The 18,442-nt window shown below is 32.5% G+C and overlaps 1 protein-coding gene across 1 annotated transcript; it reads left to right on the plus strand.

The window, feature by feature from the left end:
- Positions 1-7,550: 7,550 nt before the first annotated feature.
- On the plus strand, positions 7,551-18,297 carry LOC110099776 (probable galacturonosyltransferase 10). Its single transcript, XM_020827039.2, has 2 exons — positions 7,551-7,903; positions 16,586-18,297. Exons 1-2 carry the CDS (start codon positions 7,745-7,747, stop codon positions 18,035-18,037), a joined length of 1,611 nt encoding a protein of 536 aa, XP_020682698.1. The 5' UTR covers positions 7,551-7,744; the 3' UTR covers positions 18,038-18,297.
- Positions 18,298-18,442: the final 145 nt, after the last annotated feature.

The following is an 18,442-nucleotide window of genomic DNA, read 5'->3' on the forward strand; positions in this document are numbered from 1 at the left end:
TAAATCTCCTGCAGTTTTTACTAGCTGCTGACCTTGTGAAGTTATCGTGGATTTGGTTCTAGAAATATAATTTCTTTTGATGTAGAAAACTTTGTCAGTAATGCCTGTAATCATCAAGTTTTATTATTTGTTCTTTATTTGTTTGTAGTGGTATTGCATTGCTTCTTTTTGTTAAATCAAGACCCAACCGATAAAATGAAAGGAGGAATGTGAGAAAAAGAGCTTTGAGTGGATTTTCATTACATTCAATCATGAAATTCTTATTTATAATAAGGTTTAACAATCTGGAGAGGTTATTCTATGCGGACACCGGATGGGAACAATCATCCGGTTTTATGTCTATGAATAGTAAAAGCACATTGAACTGTGCTTTTATTGTTCACAAAGACAAAATCGAGCGGTTCTCCCATCCGGTGTCCGTACAGAATAATTCATCAACAATCTGTGTACAATCTTGAAAATTTCAAAATCATATTGCTATGAAGTTTATAACATTGGGCTATTGCTATACAATAGTGTTAGTATTACGTAACATATGGTTATTGCTATATAATATAATGTTATTACTATAAAGAGAATTGTTATGGCAATATAGCTTATTATTGTTGATTTATAGTCTTTATAATTTTATAATATCTAATTATTATTACATAACTTCTAGTTATCCCAATGTAGCATCTAATTATTGCAATATAGCATATGATTATGTTTGCATAGCACATCCACACACACCCCAATACATGCGTATATATATATATATATATATATATATATATAGTGCGTCGCACAAAATTATATATTTTTTTAATGAGTGCAAAAATCAATAAGTTTCTGCATAAACATAATTTTTTATTGAAGATATTCAATAATGTATAATTCTTGAGCTAAGATATTTTATGAACTTTTTTTTTCTTTAGGGCTAAATTAATACTTCAGTTTTAAGTAAAGAATCACTTATTATATATAATCCTTGGGTTGGAAGAACTCAATGATATCAATTAGAAATGCTTACAAGCACAATAATAATGACTTTTGTTATATAGATCACATATGGCTTAAGCCCACCATGATAAACCAATTCACTCTAGGATGTTTAGTTGTAGAATAAGTATATGAAGGAGGCTCTTATTAATTGATATAATGTACAAGTAAATGTTTCATATTGCCTTTATACTGAGGTTCTTTGAAGAAATATTATGGTTCAACACCACACTGATGACAAGATTATTAGAGTAATTTTCATTAGATTTTTGATAGTGCATTAAATGCTCTACAACCAATTTAAGTCTTTAAAAGAGTTCTTCCTTGTAGATGTTGAAGATGATTTTTCTAAGTCATGTTCAATAGAACCTAAAAACTATCTTAAATTTATTTTCCTCGGGACATAGTTCCTTGGTTATGATGAACAAAACCTAAAAAATTACCTTAAATTTATTTTCCTCGGTATTACATCATTTTGTTCATCGATTCTCAGGTCAACATTTGATCAATTATAAACTTCTCATTCAAAGTTTCACTTCCCTTGGGTAGTCATTTACTTTTGCCTTTTTACATAGCATTCATTCATCCCAATATCAATTTAAGCATCCTTTGACAACTTTGAAATATGTATGTTAGCCTTTTAAATCTTTTAGGTAACCTTGAAATCCATAGTTTTTGCCTTGAAACCAATTCACCAACTGCCCCTTCTTTTAGGTATGTAGTATACTTGAAGGGATTTCTTTAGCAAGACTCTATACACTCATATTTAATTCAAGATATTAGGTAGGGCCGTAGGGGAAGATCTCAGAGAATATAAACCAAAAATAATTTTCTTAAAACCTATTTTTGTGATTGAGTCTATAGTGAAATATTTTATTTTTTAAGGTAAACTCTTATTTTCTATATCATACTCAATAACAAAAATAATATTTGCAATTTAATAATTAAACTTTTTCACATATTTTTTTTGATAATTTTTCTCGAGAGGCTATCTCTTTCCATCTAAAATAATTGATAATATTTTTATATTTTTGTAACTCATGTCCCTCATAGGTGTATGCTACTTTTTCTCCCTATTAGAATCTACACTCATTTCAATATTGTGTACTTCATTTATCCATCTGAAGCAAGGATATGGAGAAGAGACCTTAGTAGTACTCTACTTAGAAACCAGTTCATGAAATCAATATGCCTTATAGCTAGGGAAGGATTTCATCATACTAATAGTAGGAAGAGACTATAGAGACATCCTTAAAAACACTACGCTCCTTGAGTCTCTGTCTTCCCTCGGTTGACCCAACTTAAAGCCCAAAAGCCAATGAGAGACAATCAATGACAGTGCCTAAAAAGCCTCTCAAGTTTTTGTGATACTCATCTATTATATATCTTTATCCCTTTTTTATTTCTTCAACACGGGCAAAATAACTTAATTATGTGTGATCTTAGATATCTCCTATGAGATGTAATTAATTTCAAGAGCTTATTGTTTTACGGATTCAATATCTTCTACCTCTACAATAAAATCTACATTGAATATCTAATTTGTTTAGAGGAAAATCTATGGTATACATATTGATATGCATTCTATTAATTACTATTGATCTATAGAACATTGGTCCTTGATTAGTACTCTATTATAATTTGCAGGTAATTCCAACCCGAACGAGCACATGTTTATGCATATGATACTTTTAATGTTACTAAAATGTCTTGATTGTTAATTTGACTTAAAAGATTGCATATAAGTGTTACAAAAAAGATCATAATCTTAAAATATTCATAATAAATGAAATAAAGTTGGGATCTTTAATTCAATGATTATTAGTATGGTTCATCTCCATTTTGAATGGAATTATCTTATTTTGATTTGTAATGTGCGAGTTATAAGGATGAAATTAGTAGTTTATATAATAAGATCATGTATATATAACTAGAATGAGATTAATTTAAATTTTTGATAATTTTATTGTAATATAGAATATTAAATTATATCACTATGATGCTCATATATGGAATAATTGTAATCCCAAATAATCAATAAACTAATATTTATAAAGCTATTTTCTTTGATTTATTATGAACAAATTCAAGAGTTATATTTTCCTCATATTTTAGTAATATAATAAATCAATAGCTATGAATATTAATTTATAACATGGAAATTTTATTTTATAAAGACAAAATTAATTCTCTTAAGTGTTATTTTAGTGTTGAATAATAAGAGCTTTCAAGTTATGATTAGATCATAAATTTATTATTAATTAAAAATCAATGATACTTAACCTAGCTTTAATCAAACTATTCATTGATCATCAATCTATATGCAATGAGTATATCAATGGACTATTTACATTTTTAAAAATTTATTTCTATAATTTTAAGAGTGAATTTTAATTTTTTTTTTTAGTAAAGTAACTCTATAATCAATGAAATTGATATGAATATTAAATAAGGTTATTAATTATTAATTATTTTGAAGATTGGATTTATAGGTTCATAGTTTCTCATGACATTTATGATCTTCATTTGGACACTAAGTGATCAATGAGATAAAATTTTGAAACTTTTAATGATGAAATTCTAACTTATTGCTAATGATATAAATTTAGATAAGATATTGTTTTATTATTGTTATTTGATCTCTGATTTTCCTATGAAGTAAGCAATTAATTTTGATTCCCAACTATACACTCTAAATGGATGTTTGTTAATCAAATATTTATTTTGAATTAAAAAAAATTAATGTAGATGAATTTTCTTAGGAAACAAATTTCCTCTTCCAAAATTTTTTAGCAAAGGGAAGTTAGTTAGCATGTTGATTAGTTATTATAAGTTAAGATGTTATAACATATATTAATTAATCATTATAAGTTAGTTCACATATGTTAATTAACTTAAATAAAAAGACATGCCTTATCCAATCATCAGTTGATGTTTTAGTTAGAAATCTTATCAATTATTAAAAGAATTTGGGCTTTTGTTATATTCAAGGGTTTATTGCTTGAAAATACAAATGTTTTATTTTTTTTGTAATTTTTAGGAGAGAAGCCCTTTAAAAAAGAAAAATAAAATTCTTTCAATAATTATTGTACTACAACACTATTTTTCTAAGTTTAGATAATTTTCTATTTAATAAAAATCCTACAATTATCGAAACCTTAGTTATAAAATTTTCAGAAAATATTCAAAATATGCATAATTGTAATATCTATAACATATAAAAAGTGATGAGGTAAAAGTTTTATCAGTGTAATGTTATCCCCATTTTTCGTTAATGGAAATAAAATTTTAATAAAAAAATTTAATAAAAATTGCATATTTTTTAAATTGAGTTAGGCGTATTGTGACCTACCTCTAGACGAACATTTTCCCCAACTAAGCCGATCGATGAAAATGAATCAAAGCCGCCCAAAATTGGATTATCTTGTTCTCTCTCATCTCTTTCTTCTCTAATTTCTTCTTCTAGCCCTCTGGTAACTAAAATGAGTAGGGAAAATTATTTTTAAAATGCCTTACGTGGAGTTAGATATTATATTTAAATATTAAATACTCATTCTAATTATTTAATATTAGAATATTAAATTCATTTATTTTTTTATATAGATCTACAACAATATGATGAAATCGGTTTGCAAAATGGATGCCTAACGGTCCGAAAATTCTCACAAGTGTTAATTTCTTAAGAAATTTCACCAGTGCCCAAAAATTAAGAAAAAAATCGGATAATTAAAGCATTACACTATATATCTTCTAGCGAAGAGGGATTGTGCTTTGGACTTAGATTGGATCTTGAAATAATTTTTAACTGTTATAGATCAAAAAAAATTATCCCCTATGATGCATCCGATCCCTTATGGGTCAATGAGTTTCCATGGAATTTCATTTCTTTGGCTTATTTATGATTGTTTGGGATTCCTCTATTACTCATTATCATACTCTCAAGAATTTTTTTGCTTTACTTGGTCTACCTCCATTATATTTGTAGCATGTCTTGCTAGTCATCTACAATGGATGCCACCATATTTCATTTGGCTTTTATTGTTCTCACTGTTCTCACATCAGTATGGGGTCACATCTTGACAAATCATCTACCTAGGTCCTAGTTAGCCTCTCTCCCATCTTGGTTGGGCTATCCTTAAGTCATACTTTCATCATCTAGGCTGTTCTTCTTAGTATAGGACATTCTAATCATTCTCTCCCTGTGGGAGGCTATTCAACCTCCCGTCCACCTCTTTTTTCCTTACTCTAATGAGTGGTATAAGTATTTTATATTGAAGATATTATCATCTTTTGGATTGCCCATTCATATCATGAATTATCATTGTCGGTCATTCACAGCAATCTTATCAAATATTTTACTTCCACAAAATTTAACAGCTACTTAATTTTCAAAACCAACCATTCCAACACTAACATAATATTCTAACATATCGAGTTTAGCTTGGAAAATCTATATCCTTAGATAGGTTTTCTCTTTTCATTACGTTACACACCAATATTTATTATATGATAACAAATTATAGGCAAAATTTTAAAAAGGAGTATAAAAAATATTTTCATATGACCTTTTTTTTTTCAAAAATTAAAACAAATCATATCACCTATTAAATGATTTATTAGTATTCAACTCATAAAACTCTATAAAAAGACTTAAGACTTCATTCATAATTAGCTCAATAGTTTATGAATAGTGCCAAAGAAAACTCTCACTCATTCACATTCAATGCATTTAAACATTTACTATATGGGCTTTAGTGTATGATACAATATAAAATTGAAGAGCTTTCCTGTGAAGGAAAGAGATGCACAACATGGAGAGATCTAAAAGAAGGGAGATAGATCTGTTAACACTAATAAGAGTATTAAATTTAGTCCTTCATTAATTATATAATAATACAAGTGGTTAAACTCTGACCTACCTTCTTAAATGTTCCCATAATATATGTATTAGAATTAAATTTTATACTACTTTGATGCACATTCTTGACATGATCAACCTTTCATTTTTTTTTTATTGAATGACTTTACAAAGATTATTGCATTATGGCACGCATGATTTAGTTCAGCTCAATTTTATTTTAAATTTATCATAATTAATCTCAAATGTAAAGAAGATAAACTAATAGCCTCTTGTATCAGGCTAAAAAAAATTAAATTAAGATTTCATTTGAGATAACTTTTTTTTTTTTTGTTTTATTTTTAAGATCACAATCATAATATTCATTTGGTTACTGTACTTTCTAAGGCTTTTAAAATCGGATTGGACTGACCGGTTCAACCAATGACCGGTTAGCAGGTCGATTATGGTTCACTTTAAAACCGGTATTGCACAAAGCCGGTATTAACCGCTTGAACTGATGGTTAGATCGCCGAACCGGTCTCGGTTCCCGATAACCATCCGATTCAACTACAAGGCTGTTTAGTGAAGATCCGACAACTGAGATTAACGAAGGTGAAGCTTATACGATAGAGAAAAAAAAACCCTACAATTCATTCCTATTCGGTGTATCTTCTTCCCGTCTCGGCATCTTCTACTCGTTCACGAAGCAAGAAGCCAACACCATCTCCTACAGTCCTTCTCGTTTGCAAAGCCAGAAGCCAACACTGTCTCCTGCAGTCCTGCTCATTCACAAAGCCAGAAGCCAACACCATCTTGTGCTTGTTCACTTGTGAAATGATTGAAACTATTGAATTGAGAAAGTGAAACATAGTTAACTTCATCTCCTTATCATAAATATATTTTCTTTTTGCTATTAGGGTTTAGGGTATAAAGTGTTAAAATATTTTTATGATTGGTTGTGTCAGAAATATATTATTATGTTTTTATTATTTACTTTATATAATGTTATTTTTTTAATGCTTCATATTATGATTAAGTTCAATTTTTGTTATATATTTACAAATAGTTATATCATTATTATAATATTTAAATATATTAAGTATTTATTACGTCGTCCAATTCAACCTCGGTTTGACTCCGGTCGAACCATCGAATCGCTAATCTCTCATTCTTCCAGTTTATTATCCAATACGCTTTTAAAGCCTTTGTATTTTCACTATTTTTAATATATTTTTATATTAGGACTCATGCTTTCTACACTACATTTCTAAAAATTGATTTCTCCATATCAGCTTTATAAAAAACTACATCATTCTCAATTAACAGACTCTCAATTTGGAGAAATTATTACATCCGGTCAAAAACCGAACGGTCCGAATGTATAACGAGCAATACCGAGTTCAAAATACTGAGTTTTAGGTGACGTGGCGCGTGGTTATTGGTCTCTGAACGCATTCGGGCACCGGATGTAATAATTGCTCCTCAATTTGAGCATAGTGAATTGTTTTTTTTTTTTCTTACATGATTTGACATTTTGACCTACTTGGTAATTCATTACAAATTCTAAAACTACCTAAAAGCATTGCATAAAACAAATAAGACGAAAATAATTTACACAATTTCATAAGGCATAACAATGTAAGCTAGTTCAAACTCAAATCTCCAAATGAGGTCAAACAGGGCCCCAGCTTTGTGAGAGCGATTAGCGAGAGAGAGAGAGAGAGAGGACAATTTTTTTTTTTTTTTTCTTTCTCTAAAAAATTCGAACAAAGAGCTGAAGAAGATAGGAGAACCATAGATACAAATTCTGAGATCTCAAGATCCTAGCTTTCCATCGCATTTCCTCTTTCTCCTACGCATCCGAACACAATCGTAGACACTGGTTCGGGAGATGCGAAACGGAGGGGATCGCCTCGGTCTGAGATGAGGCGGCGGGCCTTCGATTTTCGCAGACCAGCTAGGAGGAGATGGGTCTTGGAATGTCGGGTGCTTATGGTGCCCTGCCTTTTAGGGCTGCTGGTGCTACTCCTATTGATCACTAGCCGCGACAGGGATCTGCGATCCGTGCCTCTTGCTGCGAAGGTTCTATTTGGTTTACTTTTTTTATTTGTGTTCTCTGCTCTTATCTGTCTTACGACATGCTTACATGCAAAATTTGTTGATTTATGTTCTTAATTTGGTGGATGTTTTTCTTTCTATATACGGGAAGTTATTAATGTTGGATTTACTTTTTCAGGGTGTAAAATGCTGTTTTTCATCTTGTCGGTAGGTGTAGTGATGAAATAGGTTGGCGGTTTGTAGAATCCTGGAAAATGTGCGTGGATGCATTAACTGGGTGGAGCAAAGTGTAATCTTGAGAGACGCTAAATGATGTGGATGGCATTCTAAACAAGGCACAGAGAGCCTCTTAAAATCGAACCATGTACTATTGAATACATTTGTCCCTATTAGTAGTGTGGTGTTGTTGAGTTTTGGGATTTCTCTACTTAGCTGGTGAATTTAATAATCGACTGCTTGAAGAATATAACACCTATTTTATTGATTGCAAAGTCCTGCAAGGATTTTGATAGATCTTCCTCTCCTTTCTCTTACAATATGCAGATTCGCAATTGAACGGGAACAAAAAAAATTGAGTAGGAGAGTGGACTTGGTACTGAATGGGACTTTCATCATGTGGCCACAATATTAAAAACAATTGTTTCATGTTTATATATATAGCTTGCTAATATGAATTGATCCAATATGATCTTAAAAATTGAATCATGGTAGCCAATATGCCATTTATTGATATTAGACAAGTCCATGGTTATAAATTCATATGAACTTATTGACTAGAATCTCAAGTGTTAGTATAGTAGGAAAATAACACTCGAAATATGACCATAAAATATCATCTTCACTGTTTGTCCTTTTTTTCTCAAATGCAATATGCCTTCAAGGCTTTACAATATGACTTGAGAAAATTAGATGGCTTTAATGAGTCTTTACTATGCATTAACAATAAGAAAAGCAACTAAATGGCTGCAACAATATGTATGTGTTAATGATATTCGCAATGTCAAATCAACTAAGAGTCATACTTATCACAATTTGCTCAAAATGATACAAGATGACAAAACTTTTTAAAAAAGAAGATGATATTATTATTATAAAGTATAATTAGAATTGATCACTTAAAATATGTTCATATGAAAAACTACAAACATCAAATGTGCATATGAACTCTTATATGACTTCTATGCTTATTATTTTTTATTTATGTACTTTGTAATTTCTTTTTGAATCCGTCAATTATTGCTTGTTTTGTATAAATAGGAGGCCTCTAAGCATCTTAAATTTCAAATTGACTAAATAAAATCTCAATTTCCTCTCAAACTTGTGTGTGCTGTTAGATGTGAATTCTTTTAGTGCATTACGAACTTGATGACAACTTGCAAGAGAAAGCTTTCTCCTTATCTCAAAATGATGCTCGAATCTTTGTTATTTTTTATCGATGTACTTTGCATCATGTCAACTAGAAGATGGAAGAAATAATGAGGTCAATTAACAAAACAACGTAAGGTGCAATATAAATGGTATCTGATAGGCTTTGAGAATGATAATGTGGCTATTTTTTTCAAAATTATATTCCTATTTTTAATGTGAGTTGTAACATTAGACAATTTCAAATTACATTGATAATTTGTAGCATTCTTTTGAACATTATCAAGTGTTTATTTCCAAAAAATTATTGGGATATGCTCAATCATTTTTTTTGAAGTGTTGCTAGTGAAAATAAACGTATTTGGGTTGGCCTAAAAGATAAAATTAAAGACCAATATCAGTTATTAGATGAATGCTAGGTCAACTACATTAACAGTTTTATCATTATAAATAAAGTGAATATATCATGTTTGAATATTTTCAGAACTTTATAAGTCTTGTAACTAAACATCGTTTGTCTGGAGACTATTTAGCTATAACTTTCTATTTCATTAAAGGTCTTAGGCAAGAGATTTTGCATGAATTAAGCTATAATTCTCTAAATATATTATATGAAGCTTTATTCAAATTATTGATATTGAGATAGATTATAACCATTATGTTAGAGATGCTACATATGCATATAAAGTCCCTAAAAAAATTATTATCATTTTATCCAAAGCTTGTCAAACATACATCAACACAAGAATTAGGCATAGGTAAAGATCATCTTATCAAATAAATTGTAGTTCATGAATATTCTTTTGATGGTGTATTAAATTAGAAATAGTTTTTTTGTTACAACATGAACCTATATTTGACTTTGTTGAATCAAAATATGAGTCTATGTTGGAATTTATTCATGAACTGAAGCCTATGCTTGACAAGAATCATAATTAAAGAGAACTTTAGCATGCAATCATATCGAATTTGAACTTCAAAGAGAAATTGAATCTAATTCTAAAAAAATGAACATAGAATTGAGCAATAATCAGAATTCAATTTAAAACTAAATTTGAGTATGGTTCAGTTGTGGATTAAAACTTCCATTTTAAATTGGATTTGAAACTGGAATAGACTGAGAATCATATTTGAACACGAATTGAAATTAGAATATGAATCTGAACTTTGATTAGAATTTGAATATATTATTGACTGTGAACCTGAACATTTAATAAAAATGTCTAAAAATATGATTTTGAATTTGTAAAGTCATTGAATCTAACTCTGATTTTGAAAGTGAATCAAGCATTTCTATTGAAGTTGATAACTCAATTGAAGAATGTGCTGATTTAATTCCTAATGAAATTTCTAGTGAAATTCTCTCTACAGATTAAATTGAAAATATATATATATTTTTTTTATTTCTTGACATACGAATTCATAAACCGAAACTTACAGAGAAAGTGAAATTACATGAATATTTCAACAAAGTAATCAATAAGGAGGTACTTAAATAAAAAATGAACTTCAAAATTTCGTCCATATTGTCAAATTCAAAAGTACATAATTGATCACAATTGATTTTTGAGCAATTGAGTAGTTTTCTTTAAAGAGGCTGTCTGTCTATATAGGCATATCATATTTATATAATGTTTTTTTTTAATTTTCTTTATCATTTAGTTTTCTAGGAATTCTTTATAGGCCATTATTAGTATTCTTTCGAATGTATATTTGTATATTAATATTTTTATTACTTCTTTCATATTATTTGCATGATCAATATGATTTGCATGATGATATTCAATTGAAATTAATTGTTGAAAATGTCAATTATATGTCTAATGTTTATATGAATAGGAAATATATTGAGTTTAAACTTTTATGATAAAGGACTGACAAGTCTAAATCTTAAAAGGCTTCCTACTAGAATCTTTAAGAAATAGCCTTTAAAGAAGGTGAGATCATATAAAATCATGCAACCTATTGGGATAAATGTTTAAAATTTGCAAAATTTTGAAGTTATTGTATTAGTGCATACTAAATGTATCTGATTTTACTTTATTTCATAAATGCCACCAATACCTTGGATTATTCTTTTCATTTCTTTGCAAACTAACTTCAAACACTTTATCAAACAACTTTATACCTATTGTTTCAGAAGCTATCTTACAAGCTAAGATTTTATTAACTACTGATGATGAATATTTGGATCATCTTGTGCTTTGTAATGACAAACATGCTTGTGATGCTTCACTGATTACTTTGCAAGAAGTTTATCAGCCTAAGTTGCTTGTCAAATATTAAATGCTTAATTCTTCATAGCCAAAAAATTTCAAATTTTGCATGATGATGCAAATTTTAAGATCTATAATCTTCGGTCATGTAAATCATGTTTATTGATATTGCTTTAGCTTTTATTCTAGTTGATTTCCTTGTAAGCTTGGCTATTGTAATGGTATTAGGATGGCGGGATGTGTTATTTACTGTTTTGATTCTGTTGTTAGTTTGGTTTATTGCATAAATTGGAATTCAACACCAATCAGATTTCTTATTTTAGCATATGTCCAGTTCTCTATTTTTCCCGGCCTATAATTTGGAAGTGCGTTATTGTTGTTATGTTGCTTGTTTTTCTTTCCCGGATCTGCACTGTAACTGAGGATCAACTCTTGCTAACTTGGGCTGTCTGTGATGTAGCAAGGAGATGGTTGGGATTGTTGATTGCTAGTTGAGTAATAGAATTTTGCCTTATGCAAGGCGTTTATTTTCTGTTATTGGTTTTTCTTATATGCATGAGTTGTTGTTTGCAACTTTTCTATTATAAATATGATCCGATATTTCCTCCTGCAGCTGAACTTCAACTGTTTCTTTCTCCTCTATCACTTCCCTCTTGTATTAGAGTTAGGGTTGGTTGGTTTTCTTCTACGACTTATCTATGGTAAAAAGAATTGGGTATGGCTGTTGTTAAATTTAGAGAATTGGAGAGGAAAAATGCTTTATTTTATCATACAAAACTATCTTTATTTATAAATTTATACACTATGTCTTAATAAAGAGATAAATAACTACAAAATCATGTATAATTGTCTTAATATAATGCTTCCTAAATCAACCAACCAAATATAGAATGAGATCGGCGTGATCCAGGTGAGTCTCCCACGAATCCCCATGCTGGCTGTGGGATCAAGGGCTAAGGGAATACTGAGATTTAACATTCCCCCTTAAGCTGGGGAATGCAGATTTGTTATTCGCAGCTTGGTAATCAGCCCCATAGATGTAGAGTTATCAAGTCCCTTGGTGCACCATAGTCCTTTTTTGTCAAGCTTTGGGAGCAATTAGCTTTAGACATTGTGATGGGAAAGGGTAACAATGAATGCTATATTAAGCAGGGTAGCAATAAAGGTTGCATTAATTGTAGATAGGATAGCAACCACAAGGGAAACCCAACAATGAAGGCATGACAGTAGGGAAAAAAAAATATTTTTAGGGTTGTAGCAAGCTTCAAGGACAGAAGCAGAAAAACACGTCTCAAGCAACTCAACACTTAGCACGTAAATCTCCTCTTGTCAGATAGAGTCAGCCTTCAGCTCAATGCAAATCAGTCGTTTGACTCCACATGAGCACTCCTGTTCAATCAACCCCGTACAAGTGCATGCAAGGCCTCTGATCCCTTTGGTTTGATCGCATGAAGGAGTGCAGGTCTTGCACTCTTGCTTGTCCCGGCCTTAGACCTCATGAGAGGTAACTCTCAGCTCTTTACATACGCACGCAAGAGGAGGTCCTTCGCTCGACTTCTCTCGCTTCTGCTCGGTCGATTCGGGAAGTTGCACGCTAGAGGAGCCCTCCCGCTCGACCTCTCCTCGGTCTTGGGCACATGAAGGAAGCTAAATGACCAATATTCCTTAGAATTTCGGTAATAAAGGTCGGTGGAATGGCCAATATTTCTCAGAATTATAGCAATGAAGGTCGGTTATGAGAACCTATATTTCTCATAATTTCAGCATTGAAGGCTGGTGATGGGAATCTGTAATCCTCATAATTTTGGCAATGAAGGTTGGTGGTGGGAACTTGTATTTCACAGAATTCTAGCAATGAGGGCTTGTAGTGGGAACATGTACTTCTCAGAATTCCGACAATGAAGGATGGAGGCGGGAACCTGGAGAACCAACCAGCGCCAGCTCCTTTAGGGTATGATAAAGTGCTTCTAATCTCTATGTAGTCTCACCTTCAATATCCACGATCAACTCTCTACTTAGGGAAATAGCATACTTCACCATCTACATGCTCACCAACTCTTCGGTCATCGTAAGGACGCACTGGACCGTACCAATGAAGTGTCTTACCACCAAGAAAGTCATCTTTTTCCCCACGACAAGCATCGTCTCGGAAACTCCATGTATCAGGATCGTTCCATCAGCGAGCTTCAAATCCAGTGAGCCGACTTTAGTCCAAATTCAACCGGCAAGGTTGTCAATGATGATTCTGTCAACGACAACAAAGAAATCGAGAATGTGGGTTACAAAATGGCATTCATCTGATTTGAGGGATTGATCCCAGTGGCGGAGATCTTGGGAGAGGTCAACTTCTTCGGTTGTCTAGAAGGAGGCTTATGCCTTCTTGTACATCTCCTAGATATGAGTGTAGCGGTTCGGGAACATGTAGAAGCGGTCAGGATTTAGGGCAAGGAGGGGCTCTTTGAGTGAAGGTTTTGATGTCATGTATAACAGCTCTTCAATCGCTCATTCCTTAGTCGGTTTGGCTCCAACACACGCACGAGGGCCAGTCATCCCCGCTCAGGCACGCGTGCACGCAGTTCTTGCTCACTCCCTCTCTTGATCATCTTCTTCACTCAGCTTGGTCCCCATGTAGGTATGCACAAGAGCCGCATGCAGAAGACTGCAAAGGGGAAGCCCTCTCACTTGTTCGGCTGCCCTAGACACACACAAGCAGGAACGGAACACAAGAATCAACTCTCCCTCTCTTATGCTCTCATTTTTTAAGAAGAGCCAAATGTCTTGCTCTGATACCATGTTAAATTCAGAGAATTGGAGAGAGGGAAAATGCTTAATTTTGTTATACAAAATTATCCATATTTATAGATCTATACAATATGTCTTGATAAAGAAACAAATAACTACAGAATCATGCATAATTGCCTTAATATAATCCTTCCTAAATCAGTCACCCAAATATAGAATGAGATCGGCATGATCTAGGTGATCCTCCCACGGATCCCCATGCTGGTCATGGTATAAAGGGCCAAGGGATGGCTAAGATTTAACAATGTGATCCAGGTGAGCCTCCCATGCATCCCCATGCTAGCCGTGGGATAAAGGGCCAAGGGATGGCTAGGATATACCAACTATTTTCTTTCTATATGCACTATATTAGAGCTAGAAATTGGTTGTTTATGGGATGCACAAAATCTAAACTTTATGTTTTTGCTGTTTGGAGATTAGAAACTAGTTGATTTTACTATTTAGTCCATATTCTGGATTTGTTTTTGAAACTATCATTTTTGTTCTAGTTTAGATTATAAACAGGCAGCTTGTGGGCATGCAAAATCAGAATTGGCTTAATAAATTTTTAAATTCCTTTCACATTTGTGTGTTGTTGGATATGGATTCTTCCATTGCAAGTTCTAATAACAAATTTTGAGGAAAAGCTTTCTCCTTATTTAGGCGCTTGGCGTGGTTCTTTGGTAACTTTTATGCTTATGCTTTATATCTATATACTTAGTTATTAGTCGAACCCTTTTGACTCTAAATGAGTTCATTTTTGTTGTCCTACCCGTACATGTTATCACATGATCAATCTATTCATATGCATGATCTTTCTAAAGCTAATTTCATTTGGTTTCATATTTTGAGTATCTGGATGTATACATCACTTTTCCTTCTTATAACATGGTATATGCATATTTTTAGATTTAAATTTTGCTAACATATTTTATATTTCCATAAAAAAGGACATATCAATCAAAATTAATTTATTTACGGATCGAATAAATTGAATTATACTCAATTATAGGAAAAAATTTTATTTCTTAATTAAAGTTGCATATCTTACTTATTGTGAGGATGTGGATGATCTATTTTTAGATAAACTATCTCATTATTGTCTGTCTTAATCTTTTTCGTTTGTAGACAATCTAAATGATTATCTTAATGCATTAAAATTAAATTTCAAATTCTAACACAATTAAACATCAATTTAATCTCAATTAATAATTAATTTTCATATAAATCTCAAACTTCTCAAATCCTATTCAATCAATTCAATGAAGAAAATCATGACAAATCAGATTTTGGACCAAAAAACTCCAATTTTAACAAGCTTATAATTAAAGTGAACTTTTTGATGAGATGAACCCATCAACGCCATAACTAACTCAATTCGACTCCACATGAGCCTTAATTAAGCACTAGAAGCATAATTGAACTATTTCAACTGGGCCATGTTCATGATTTTTTTTTTTTTTAGTTTTTTCATGTAAATAATTTTAGCGGCTCTTGTAAATTATATTTGTGTATCCTGAATTTTTGTATGAAGCTAAGAAATTAAAAATACTCTCCACTGTTATAAATTTTTTAGCACATAACAAATATATAACACTAAGCAACAATCAAATGGAGATGGATTCATAAAACCATCTTCAATAGTTGTAACGAGGATAATGATGATGATAACTTTGTGTTACTTGTATATATATTGAGTGATAGTAGCTATATGAGATTATGAGTAATTATTGTTGATCGCTACCTTATATTCATTTCTCTTGGAACTTTTAAGTGTCTTCTTAAAAGATTTAATATGTTCATTTTCATTTAACCACATTCTTAAAGGTCTGAAACCTTTGATTGGCAAGCAAAAGAGTGATGGAGGAAGTTACATGGCATGCCTTCAGGTATTGGTTGTGCGAAGAGAGGATGCATTTTGTTTCTGTGAGATGCGGACATTTTTTTTCCCTAAAGCTATCCTATTCTGAAAATTATGTCCATTTCAAAACTTGAAACCCATCTCTAGTCATCAATATCATTTTGTTAGGAAAGAAAATGAGAATAATAATATTTTTCTGGTTTAGTTATTTAAGTTGGTGTTAATACTTGGTGAATTTGGATGGTGAATGCTGTGTTTTGATTAACAGGTCTACCTAGAAAAATTGATATGCTTGTCGCTCCATTAGCATTTTATCCGACGGTAACTTTCGGGAAAAACAGTTCCTGCTAGTCGTTTAACTAATTACTTGAAAAAAAAAAAAATTCTAGAAATTCAAGACCAGGATAGCTTACTTATATTCATGTTAACTTAGGCATCAGAAGCCTTTTTTATCCTAAAAGAAAGCTTATCCTTGTTCTGCAGACATATCTAAACTCTGCCATTAGCATCCCTCAAGGTCTGAATATTACTGATGAAATGCTGAATGCTAACTCAGTCACGAGGCAATTAGTTGATCAGATTTCTCTTGCAAAGGCTTACCTGGTCATTGCCAAAGAAAGCAACAATCTTCAGTTTGCTGGGGATCTAAGGACCCAGATACAAAACACCCAGGCCCTCCTCTCTACTGCTGCTACCCGGCGATACCCCTTGAGTACTGAAGAGTCTGAGACTGCAATTCACAACATGGCTGTATTGCTTTACCAAGCACAGCAGCTCCGTTATGATACTGCAACTTCGCTTATGAAGATGAAAGGCCAGGTCCAGTCTCTTGAAGATAAATCTAAGGCAGAAGCTGAAAAAAGTACCAAATTTGGGCAGATAGCTGCTGAGGAGCTCCCAAAAGCTTTGTATTGCTTTGGAATGCGACTAATCATGGATTGGTTCAAACGGCCAAACCCAGAAAGAAGAATCTCATATGCACCACACTACTTGGAGAAGCTCAGGGACAACAACCTGCAGCACTTCTGTATCTTTTCAGACAACATTCTAGCAGTATCAGTTGTCATCAACTCGACCACCACAAATTCTAAGCATCCTCACCAGCTTGTCTTCCATCTAGTGACAGATGAAGTGAACTACATACCAATGAGGGCCTGGTTCTCCATGAACAGCATGGGAGAAGCTACCATAGAGATCCAGAAAGTGGAGGATTTTAGCTGGCTCAATGCTTCATATGTACCAGTTTTGAAGCAGCTCCAAGATGCCAACACACAGAATTTCTACTTTTCTGGCAACAAGGACAACAAAACTCCAATCAAGTTCAGGAATCCAAAGTATTTATCAATGCTTAATCACCTGAGGTTTTACATACCAGAGCTCTTTCCTGCACTAAATAAGATAGTATTTCTTGATGATGATGTGATTGTCCAGAAGGATCTTTCTGATCTGTTCTCAATTGACCTGAATGGAAATGTAATGGGAGCTGTTGAGACTTGCATGGAGACATTCCACAGGTTCCACAAGTACTTGAACTTCTCACACCCCTTGATCCGTGACCATTTCGATCCCGACGCCTGTGGATGGGCCTTTGGAATGAATGTGATTGATCTTACAGAGTGGCGAAGGCGAAATGTGACCGGCATCTACCATTACTGGCAGGAAAGAAATGCAGATCACACATTATGGAAGCTAGGGACTTTGCCACCGGGATTGCTTTCATTTTATGGCTTGGTTCAGAGATTGGATCCGAAGTGGCATGTTCTAGGTTTAGGGTACACAAACGTCGATCCATCGCTGATTTCTGAGGGTGCCGTTCTGCACTACAATGGAAACATGAAGCCATGGTTAAAGATTGGAATGGAAAAGTATAGGGGGCTGTGGGATATATATGTAGACTATTCTCACCCTTTGTTGCAGCAGTGTTTCGTGCATTGATAGGGTTCATTGTTCTTCTGATGCAGTGATGGAGCAGAAGCAGCGCAGGTTGATCATTTTTTCTTTTTAATTATTGAGTAGACTTTTCCTCTAAAATTTTGCCTTCCCCTTTGTTGGTTCTCCTAATTGTTTTTATTGGTGATGTGGATGTGTTATAGCATTAGAAGCTTAGCTCCAAAATTTTACATGTGAATTTCAGATTTCTGGCATATCTTGGCATAATATAGTATAAATGAGGAAACGAGGCTGTTTGATTAGCTCTATATCTTCTTCTGTAGCTTTCATCTTAGCATGTTAGGATAAAAACAGTCATCTTATGTTGAAGGAAGAAGAAAGGGCAGAATTAAGCTCCTCGAGAGTTTACAGAATTGCATTACACCTCACAGAATTAAACCTATGCACAAA

The sequence above is a fragment of the Dendrobium catenatum genome, unplaced genomic scaffold (genome assembly GCF_001605985.2).
Source record: "Dendrobium catenatum unplaced genomic scaffold, ASM160598v2 fragScaff_scaffold_220, whole genome shotgun sequence".
Classification (NCBI taxonomy): Eukaryota; Viridiplantae; Streptophyta; class Magnoliopsida; order Asparagales; family Orchidaceae; genus Dendrobium; species Dendrobium catenatum.

Coding starts and splice junctions, on each gene's coding strand:
- LOC110099776 (XM_020827039.2), top strand. CDS start 7,745: ATGAGGCGGCGGGCCTTCGATTTTCGCAGACCAGCTAGGAGGAGATGG. Junction 7,904..16,585: donor CCGTGCCTCTTGCTGCGAAG/GTTCTATTTGGT, acceptor CTTGTTCTGCAG/ACATATCTAAACTCTGCCAT.